The sequence below is a fragment of the Perca fluviatilis genome, chromosome 7 (assembly GCF_010015445.1).
Source record: "Perca fluviatilis chromosome 7, GENO_Pfluv_1.0, whole genome shotgun sequence".
Lineage (NCBI taxonomy): Eukaryota > Metazoa > Chordata > Actinopteri > Perciformes > Percidae > Perca > Perca fluviatilis.
Genome location: NC_053118.1, coordinates 35,353,364 through 35,364,500, shown reverse-complemented (window position 1 = coordinate 35,364,500; position 11,137 = coordinate 35,353,364). Strand labels below are relative to the sequence as shown.

The 11,137-nt window shown below is 42.7% G+C and overlaps 1 protein-coding gene across 1 annotated transcript; it reads right to left on the bottom strand.

Annotated features, from left to right (window-relative positions):
* Positions 1 to 1,979: 1,979 nt before the first annotated feature.
* Positions 1,980 to 7,247, bottom strand: LOC120561699 (5-hydroxytryptamine receptor 1B). The gene is made up of 2 exons (XM_039804894.1): positions 7,013 to 7,247; positions 1,980 to 3,168 (listed from the first exon to the last, which is right to left on the bottom strand). Exon 2 carries the CDS (start codon positions 3,131 to 3,133, stop codon positions 2,099 to 2,101), a length of 1,035 nt encoding a protein of 344 aa, XP_039660828.1. The 5' UTR covers positions 3,134 to 3,168; positions 7,013 to 7,247; the 3' UTR covers positions 1,980 to 2,098.
* Between the last annotated feature and the right edge of the window lie 3,890 nt (positions 7,248 to 11,137).

The window sequence follows — 11,137 nt, the reverse complement described above, 5'->3', positions numbered from 1 at the left end:
AATAGCAGCATGTCGGAATAGCAGCATGTAGTGGCGGCATGTAACCCTTGCAGCGCATTCGAAAGGAGTTGTTTCTGCGTCCAACCATTTCGAAAAAATGTAGGGCCAGGGATGTAGAATGGTTGGCTGGTCTTCCTGGCTACCAACCTCCTCGCTGGTGCTTGGTTGGGACATTTCGCTCAAGTTCTCTTTGAGTCTCTGCCACGGACATCTTCGTACTAGCCTGCATACTGCATACGTCTGGAGTGTGACGTGATATGTGTCATGTGCAGGTGCGATGGATCGCGTACAAACCAATAGGGGGTCAGAATGGTATATGTTTATACTTCTCATCCAACCACAATCAAATTCACTCTCTATCCGGATGGCGCGATTTATCGGGGTAGGTTTTTGTGTTTTTTTGTGTTTTTTTGAACAATGACAAGCCGGAATGAAAACAAGCCGAACGGAAATAGGAGTAATGAGGCTATTTTTAAAATGTAAGGAGTGGTAAGTACAGATAATTGCGTGAAAATGTAAGGAGTAGAAGTAAAAAGTCTGCTGTAAAATAATTGCTCCAGTAAAGTATAGATACCCAAAATTTCTACTTAAGTAAGGTAACAAAGTATTTGTACTTCCTTACTTGACACCTCTGGTTGTCAATCATTTTAGGAACAAAACAATGTGAAGAATCAGAAACACAAACACATTTCTATGTTTTGTTGCTCTGCTTTGGAAGCTAATATCAGTCCGTCCGATATGTGAATCTCCTTCCCAGTTTTCAGAGGATGAACCTGATGACTTTGTTGGACAATGTCCGGAGTTCACATGAGAAAACGACAACAGATTTTGCTTCTCTGCCACTCCAAAGAGTATCAGGTCAGCACTAAGACATTAAATGATTGGTAATGTTAAGAGAACGTAATTAAAAATAGATGATGTGACGATCCTCTGTGGTTGCCACTGTGTTTCTTTTCCAGTTCAAAGATAGTGTACTTTGAAATAGATATGGTTTTATTCAATTAAGTATTTTCTTAGATTGGTGTATAGTGTCTCACTGAGAATGTGTGTTAAATGATGATCAGACTAAAATGGAATATGCAGAATTTTTTTTTTACAGTTTTCAGCGGTGATCCAGGAAAATCAGCAGAAATTATAATTTTTCTTTGCCTGGGAAGGAGATGTGTTAAAATCCTGAGGTTCATTTTTATTTCTAGCCATATTTTTCACTGTTCACTTCAGATAATTTCCTACATTTTTCCCCCTTATAAACGATTACTTTGAGTTCTCTTGTTGGTCTCTCTGTTTTAATGGTTTGAATCAAAATCAACACAAACTGTTGGCATTTTCCACATTTCAGTTAACGTGTTGCTATGTAAAATGGTGTTAAAAGGTGGTGGTGGTGGCGCAGTGGATGTGACAAATGCCTTGGGAGACCAGGGTTCAATTCCCAACCAACGATACCAATGTGTCCCTGTGCGAGACACTTAACCCCTAGTTGCTCCAGAGGAGTGTTACCTCTGACATATCTAACAATTGTAAGTCGCTTTGGATAAAAGCGTCAGCTAAATGACATGTAATGTAAAATGATCACTTCCTAACCCCCATTTGCACTTGCAACACATCAAATGTCGCAACATCACGTGCAAACACCCTATTTAAATCTGTGGGAAAATTCTGCGGGATTTTGCGTCCGCAAATTTCGCGTGGCCCTGCTAATGACCAACGGAAATAAATTCTAACTGACATTTTTGGTGCCGGAAACAAACCTTAAAACACATTCAAAGACACACGGTACAATCAGAAATAAGATTTAGTTTGCATCATGTTTTAATTGATCACACCCAAGTAAAACAACCATTCCACAGACTGAAACAGGCTTCTGTTACACGGAACAAGACAAATGCCCACAAATATATCCAACATTTGTGATCGAAAAAACGCTCCATGCTTTTTAACGACGCAAGAAAAACCTGTAACTTCACGACAGCAATCCACGAAACATGCAGACACGTCTCTTAACGAGACTCACAATGTGTGTTGAACAAAGAGTTTCTGTGACAAACAAAACATCCAAATGATGCAGTCCTCAACTCGAGTCTTTGGTCCCGGAAGCTTTTTAGACTTTGGTTGAGTTTTTTCTCTGGAAAGGCATGAGGAGCTTGTGTGCGCAAAGTCTGAACTTCTGATCCCTCACACTGTAAATGATGACATTCCAGCAACTGTTGGTGGCCAAAATCCAGAAGGCGAAAAAGGAAAAGTTGCACCATTTATTCCCCAAAACGTTCCCGACCACGAAGACGGCGATAGGGGTGAATGAGGCGGTAAACGCCAAAGTCAGCGTCCCAATTGTTTTGGCTGCTTTGATGTCAGAAAACGTAGGTTTGCTGCTGCTTTGGCGCTCGCTCTCGGCCAGATGTTTCCTGCGCCTCGAGTGCTGCCTGATGCTGGACAGAGAGATGATGTTAATGACCACCGTTCCCCCGAGGAGGGTGAAGTCAAACATGGGGAAGAGGAGGAGGATGTTCCAGGCTTGGCTGGGGAACTCGCCAATGGTCCCCAGCGCGTAATTACACATCCGGCTGCAGGGGTTGTACTCCAGAGCGATCTCGCTGCTGAAAATCATCGGCGACACCGCCAGGAAGAAGCTCCCGACCCAGGAGAGGACGATGAGGTTCGTGGTCCTTTTCCGTGTAATCACAGAGTCCTTGTGCAGCGGGCGCAACACAGCGATGCTCCTCTCGATCGTCAGCAGGAAAATGGTCGTGATGGAGACCAAGGTGCACCCGGCAAAGATGGGGCCGATGACGTTGCACGGGTGGAAACTCACTAACTGCGAGTTGTAGGACGTCCACTCCGGTGCCGAGTCGGCCACCATGAGGTAGACCTCGGCGTAGACGGAGAGCGGCACCACGAAAATCCCCACAGCCAGGTCAGCCACAGCCAGGGAAGCCTTCAGGTAACCCTGCGGCGTGTGGAAGTGTTTCGTCCTGAGAACCACAGCCAGAGTCACCAAGTTCCCAAACAAGATGGCGAATATCAACAGCACCATGAAGAGCACCATGAGGATTTTGTTGGCCAGCGTACAGCAACACACGGTGCAGTGCGCCGGCTCAGTTCGGTCCAACATGGTCGCAGTGCCGGACTCAATCATCGGATAAACTGTCGCTGCAACATTCACTTTGTGACCTGAAAATTAAAACAGAGAAAGTCAGTTAAATTGTGTTGTGTTTAAAAAGGTGAACATATCCAAAGAACTTTAAATACTAACAAAGTGAGAAGTTATTTTGCATGTCCATGGAACTGCAAGTCAAACTCCCGTTCATTTTTTTTCTTAGAATCTATTTTCAGTCAACGACAGTTTGGAGGTCTTCAAGTCTTGGCTGGACATTATGTTTGCTTTCGCCCCTGAGCAGTTTGGTCTGTTTAAACCGAACCCTGGCGCATTTAGTCTTAAAGTCCGGTTGGTTTGGGGCGATGCGAAAGCTCATTTCAACTCTGGTGCGGACCCAACAACAGAACTCTGGTCCGCTTAAAAACAGTGGTCTACGTTCGCTTCCAAGTGCTCTAGAGTTCGGTTCACTTCAGTTGAGAAAGCAATCCGACCCAAACACAGGAAGTGAACCAAAAACAGAGCATTTACTAGCCTGCAGTGTCAACCTTGCACAGTGTCTGAAAGGCTCAGATTATTATTCTAAGTGTCTGACAACAGTATGGAAAGGATCCCTACAGAGATAGACCTTTCTGTTAAAGAGTAAGATCATTTTTGTTTAACATGAAACGGCCCCGAAATCACCATGTGGAAGACAAACCAAGACTTTGAATGAAGTGTGTTGTACGATGATAAAATTACTGTTTATTTAAATGGAGTCTGGTGAGTTTGGCGATGGCGATTTTCTGTCCAATAGACCCGCGACCGTTTCGACAGTGTGACATTTGTTTACAATATTAGGAGGTAAAAAATTCTTTAGTCGATGATATGACTTAATGACTTCATTTGAATGCAAAAAAGTTACATATTACATCTTTAAGTGCTATATATATTTACTTTTATTTCGTGTTTGAAAAGCATCCTACCTATGTCTATTTGCCGACATCATGTCAGGGATGTGCTGACGTCATGATGCAAGCGAACCACAATGAAAAAAGAATTCGTACTATTGTGTTTAGATTTTTCGGTTATTTTTAATGTCGGCCTGTGCAGAGTTATATGGAGACGGTCCCCGCCGAAAAATGCTCCCATAGGTTGTTTGATCAAGCTGCAATCGCAACCTACATTTATAATAGTGGCGCCCTCTAGTAGCCGTAGTAGTTATGAAGGGATCAAAGCAGGAAGTAAGGTGACTGTGAAGTATAACCCCTCAGTCACATTAGCTACAAGAGACAGCAACAAAGCAGCAGGCTGCCATTCATTTTCAATGGGAGTGGCTGTTTGCCAGCGACAAACGACGAGCTCGCCGCTGCCACGAGCAAGGCGGGGCCAAAATAGACCAGAAGTCTATTTTATGCAAATGCTGAGCGATGCGACAAAGCGACTGCCAATCGGAGTGAAGGCAGTGTGACGTATGTACGTTGGTTGCCCCAATTGAAGAAAATCATTCAAGATGGTGGAAACGCTTCAGGACATCGTATTTCTGTATATATCTGATATGTTTGGCATTTTATCTCATATATTTTGTTACCTCTATATCGAGAAATAAATACTTTTAAATCAGACTTGTAAGACCTATTGCAGATACTACTAGGCAATAGCATGCTAGGCTAATATCGCTACAGAAGCGTCACCGTGTCAAATGTAAACAAATCGATCAAACTTTAGTTCCGCAAAGCTGTGAGAAGATGGAGGAAAAACTTATTTTAGTGGTGTCCACGTTCCCGGTCCTGTACAATCTAACCTTAGATTCGTACAGAGACATTAACGTTAACAACGATGCATGGACTTTTGCCAAGCAACCAGGAGTAGGCTAGGCCAGGAACGCCCAGGAACGCCCATCAAGCAAGTGCGTGTTGCTGTCTTTTGTAGCTAATGTGACTGTAGGGTAACCCGCATTTTCACCGAGCGCGTCTGTGCGACCCCTGCGAGCGATCACGGCCATTCAAGTCAATATTTGATATTCCACCAGCCGCAATGCGTCCCAGAAGCGTGCGGGAAGTGGCGCTCCGCTCAAATAAACACAACGGGGGTTTGAGTCCTATTAAAAAAAATAAACAGCGAGTTTCATTTTATTTTTTTAACATTAGGAATGTCACGTTCTGCGTCACCTTCAGGAAGTAAGGTAACGTCTGATTTTAACCCAAACCACAATCTTTTTCTAAACTTAACTAAGTAGCGTTGGTGCCTAAACTTAACCAAACTGGGACCGTTTCACAACGTTAACGACATGTTTAAAACCGCGACCGCTGCGTTCTCTGGTTTAGATATGAGGACGGAAAATGCTCTTGTGGGTCGTATTAGAGGGCGGGAATATATGAGCGATATCGTTATATGGTTTGGAGGAATTGTTGATTTTGGGGTTCTTTTTGAAATCTTCAAAAAAAAAAAAAAAAAAAGCAGCATTATCAGCTGGAGTCAAAAGAAGAAACTTTCTCCTTTATCTGTGAAAAATGTTTTACGGAATCAATAGCCCAACACGTTTCTTGTTCTTTTATGATTACTTTTCCTTTTCTCTCTTTCTTCACTCTTTCTTTTCTTTCCTCATTTAATTGTTCTTTTCTTCTGTCCATGACTAGATCTCTCTTCATGTTACGTATTGTTGAATAATTGTAGGGAACCCAAAATGCCGAGCCCCCTGAGGGGTTTTCTTGGTTTCCTCTGCATGTCCTTTTTTATTTAATATCTTTTAAATGTATCAGTGTTGCAGATGTTTTTTTAACCTGTGCTAAATAAATCAAATCAAAGGTTTGACGTCTATATATGCTCGTTTACATGGGGCTGGGCGAATGGATGGATGGATGGATGGATGGATGGATGGATGGATGAATGAATGAATGGATGGATGGATGGATGGATGGATGGATGGATGGATGGATGGATGGATGGATGGATGAATGAATGGATGGATGGATGGATGGACACTCCAGAGGGAAGAGATGGTGCGTCACAATCTGACCTGACAACAACAGCTGTAGTAGTAAACAAAACCTAGTTTGTGCTCGTGGCGTCTTTAATCCGCAGAGACACAAATCTAGACGCGCTGCAAAGTCAGTGGACAGCCTCCTTCAGTTACACTGAAAGTCATCATAATTTAGACTTTTAGTTCAAATTTCATATAAATGTATATAAATATTCAACTGTCAGGATGCGTATTAAGGGCTTGTGAAGAGATTTCTTAAATAAATGTTAAATTAAAACTCAAATGTGTTCAGTTTTTTTAGGAGCTCCGCGTTCAGAAATAAAACAGAGACGCAGCTACAGGCTCTCCTGTCATCACTTATTTCGCTTTTCAATTTCAGATGTCCTATCCTCCAGCTTTTGTTTTCACTGTACATCTGTACACAACGCGCGATCATGCAGAAACCTCACGCACATCCAGCCAATCTTATTTGCTATGCAAAAGGATAGATAGATAGATAGATAGATAGATAGATAGATAGATAGATAGATAGATAGAGAGAGAGAGAGAGAGATAGAGAGAGAGAGAGAGAGAGAGAGAGAGAGAGAGAGAGAGAGAGAGAGAGACAAATAAACACTTTCCAGCGCGCACGGATCCGCGCTGTCCAGCAGCACTCTGTAGCCAGGACACGCACTTTGAAAATGCATTTACCACATATTATGGTCACAATCCCTCTGTTTTTACAGTTTCTTAAAGAAATGCACTCCAAATTTTGGCTGGTACAGTTCAGAAACACGCACAGATCTTCTGGAATTTAGCGCACTTCCAGGATCCCTGGAGAAACCCTCTTTAAAAAACAATGTTGCCGATATTATTATCACAGGAGGTTAACTCATCCTCTGACTCACACATTATTGCCACGACATTAGACAACACGCACCAAACATTCAATATCAAATATAACAGGACACTCTACTCACTTTCATCTTCAAGACGCAGAATCCAGCCGTCCGTGCAAGCAGCATTTTCCTGCTCAAAACATCAAGACAGAAATAAAGAGTCCATAATCAGAGCCGGAAGAAAATAAAACCTCACTTTCCCATGTGTGTGTTTGTGTGTGTGTGTGTGTGCATGAACGGGAGGACGATTGCGCACTGGTCCGCTCCGGAGAGGCGGTTAAAGTGTCTCGTGCGCTGGTTTCTCCATTGGCTGAGGGTGTTGATGACAGAGGCGCCCCCCCCCCCCACTCCCCTCCCCTGAGGGTGCTGATGACAGAGGCGCCCCCTCCCCCACCACCCCCCTCCCTGCACACCAGTGGCTGAATAGGTGGATGGGAGTGTATCCCAGTGGTTCCCACCCTTTTATGGTCCGAGGAAGCCCCAAAGCTCTGTCAGATGAACTCACATAACCATTCATCCAGTCCCGATATTAGAGACCTCATGCATATATATATATATATATAGATAGATAGATAGATAGATAGATAGATAGATAGATAGATAGATAGATAGATAGATAGATAGATAGATAGATAGATCTTTTATTGTCATTGTGCTGAGAGTACAATGCAAATCTGTTCAGCATCTCTTTCAGTAGTGTGCATAAAAAAATTAACAGAACAGAACACAAACAAAGGCAACTAGAAAAATATGAAAATATATACATATAATATAGGGGTGGTACAGTTCAGAAAACCCACGGTTCGGTTCGTAACACGGTTTTAGGGTCACGGTTTTCGTTTCTGTACAGTTCTTGTTATTTTTTTTTTTAATCTTTAACACTCCAGAAATATACTTCAGCATATATATATAGCTTAATTATCCACAATATAGGATACAGTATTAAATAATTATATAGTTATATCATGTAATCATACACAAACTGAATTTGACTTGACTTTAAGCACATTATTAAGACCATCTCTGAGGAAAGCTAGCTGAGATTTTGATACAGCAAGAGGGAAGACATTGATGATTTCAACATGCTTTTCATTTATTTGGCACAAAAAGGAGAATATGTATTGCCATCTACAGGAACGTAAGTGCCTTTTTAGCACATGAAGATTGAAATATTACAGAATATCAATTGAAATAACTTGCATTTATCAAACTGCCAACTTCAGTGTAGCTCTTACAAAAATGTATCCTTTAAAAGGAAAAGAGAGGAACTCTTAAAGCTCCGTCTTTTGAATAAGTCAGAATACGTTAAACATAAAAACAGTTTACATAGTTAGTTAATTTCCTATCCTATCCTGGGCTGGGACACACATTCATACGGTTTGATAAAGTACTTATTGGACTTTAACTTATCATTGTAACGAGCGTAGCTGTCAGGTCCTCCTGTATACGTCTCATCTCCGTTGTTTCCTGCATCCACCGTGGGGGGCGACAGAAATACACACTATAGTTTTAAACAGTAATTTATATAAAATAGTACTGTACAGTGCTGTATATATATATATATATATATATATATATATATACATATACAGTACTGTGCAAAAGTTTTAGGCAGGTATGAAAAAATGCTGTAAACTAAGAATGCTTTCAAAAATGGAAGTGTTAATAGTTTATTTTCATCAGTTAACAAAAAGCATTGAATGAACAGAAGAGAAATCTAAATGAAATCAATATTTGGTGTGACCACTCTTTGACTTCAAGACAGCATCAGTTCTTCTTGGTACACTTGCACAACGTTTTTGAAGGAACTCGGCTGGTAGGTTGTTCCAAACATCTCGGAGAACTAACCACAGATCTTCTGTGGATGTAGGCTTCCTCAAATCCTTCTGTCTCTTCATGTAATCCCAGACAGACTGGATGATGCTGGGATCAGGGGTCTGTGGGGGCCATGCCATCACTTCCAGGACTTCTTGTTCTTCTTTACGCTGAAGATAGTTCTTAATGACCTTGGCTGTATGTTTGGGGACGTTGTCCTGCTGCAGAATACATTTGGGGCCAATCATGATGGTACTGCATGATGGATAAGTATCTGCCTGTATTTCTCAGCATTGAGGACACCATTAATCCTGACCAAATCTCCAACTCCATTTGCAGAAATGCAGCCCCCAAACTTGCTAGGAACCTCCACCATGTTTCACTGTTGCCTGCAGACACTCATTATTGTACCGCTCTCCAGCCCTTCGGCCAACAACCTGCCTTCTGCTACAGCCAAATATTCAAATTTTGACTCATCAGTCCAGAGCACCTGCTGCCTATGTTTTCGTGTATAGTTGAGTCGCTTGGCCTTGTTTCAATGTCGGAGGTATGGCTTTTTGGCTGCAACTCTTCCATGAAGACCACTTCTCAATTCAATTCAATTAAATTTTATTTATAGTATCAAATCATAACAAAAGTTATCTCGAGACACTTTACAGATAGAGTAGGTCTAGACCACACTCTATAATTTCCAAAACCCCAACAATTACAGTAATTCCATCAAGAGCAAGCATTAGCAGTGGCTATCGCGACAGTGGCGAGGAAAAACTCCCTTTTAGGAAGAAACCTCGGCAGACCCAGACTCTTGGTAGGCGGTGTCTGACGGGCCGGTTGGGGGTGTGATGAACAGTGGCGATAATAGTCACATTAAAGGTCACAGTGACTTCGAAGGTCATCGTGGAAGTTCATGTCATAGCAGGGCACATCGTGTCATACTGAGTAGTGCAGTCCCCTATACCGGATCCAGACTACTCTGTGCATAGGAACATCACAGCAGGACGTTGCGGGATGAAACGTGGCGCTGCAGAGCATGGGTGGATGCGGCGGATGCAGCAGGACGCAGCAGGACGCAGCAGGACGCAGCAGGATGCAGCAGGACGCAGCAGGACGCAGCAGGACGCGGCCGGGAATTGCAGAGAATCGCAGAGCATAGCTCTGCGAAGAAGAAACATAATAAGGACTCCGGGGAGTAAACTCCCCAGAGCTAGATTAGTAACAAGCAATTCTGGGACAGGATGCATACAAAAGTAACAAGTAGAGATGAGAGAGCAGATCAGTGTGTCATAGGAAAGAAACAGCCTCCCCTGCAGTCTAGAATTGTAATAGCATAACTAAGAGAGGCAGGTTAGAGAGAGGTGCCTGGTCGGGCTAGAACTCTCCCCAACCGGATCGGGCTGTACTGGCTTGCCTCCCTCTACTCTTGCTATATTATTAATTATACAGTATATAAAACTGATGACTACGAGGAGAAGCAGGTGGGCCGGGTTAGGTGGACGCTGCGACTCCTCACTCCCTAACTATAAGCTTTGTCAAAGAGGAGGGTTTTCAGTTTACTCTTAAATGTGGTGACGGTGTCTGCCCCTCAAACCCAAATTGGGAGCTGGTTCCAGAGGAGCGGAGCCTGATAGCTGAAGGCTCTGGCCCCCAGTCTACTTTTAGAGACTCTAGGAACCACAAGTAGCTCTGACTTCTGGGAGCGCAGTGCTCTAGTGGGACAATAAGGTACTAAGAGCTCTTCTAGGTATGATGGTGCTTGACCATTTAGAGCTTTGTAAGTCAGGAGGAGGATTTTAAATTTGATCCTAGATTTCACAGGAAGCCAATGCAGAGAAGGTAATACAAGAGAAATATGATCTCTTCTCTTAGTTCTCGTCAGAACACGTGCTGCAGCATTCTGGATCAGCTGGAGCGTCTTAAGGGACTTATTTGGGCAACCTGATAATAAGGAATTGCAGTAATCTAGTCTAGAAGTAACGAATGCATGGACTAGTTTTTCAGCATCGTTTTAAGACAGGATATTCCTAATTTTGGCAATGTTACGGAGATGGAAAAAGGCTATTCTTGAGGTTTGTTTTAAGTGGGCGTTGAAGGATAAATCCTGATCAAAAATAACTCCCAAATTTCTGACAGCAGTGCTGGAGGCCAGGGCAATACCATCCAGAGTAGCTATATCTTTCAACGAACGGTTGCGGTGCGTTGGTCCTATCACAATAACTTCCGTTTTGTCTGAGTTTAACATCAGGAAGTTGTGGGTCATCCAGCATTTTATATCCTCAATACACGTTTGAAGTCTTGCTAACTGACCACTTTCATCTGGCTTAAGTGACAGATATAATTGGGTATCGTCTGCGTAACAGTGATAGTTAATTGAGTGTTTCCTAATAATATGTC

What these genes read in the sequence shown, in the direction of transcription:
- LOC120561699 (XM_039804894.1), bottom strand. Translation starts at nt 3,133, where the DNA reads ATGATTGAGTCCGGCACTGCGACCATGTTGGACCGAACTGAGCCGGCG.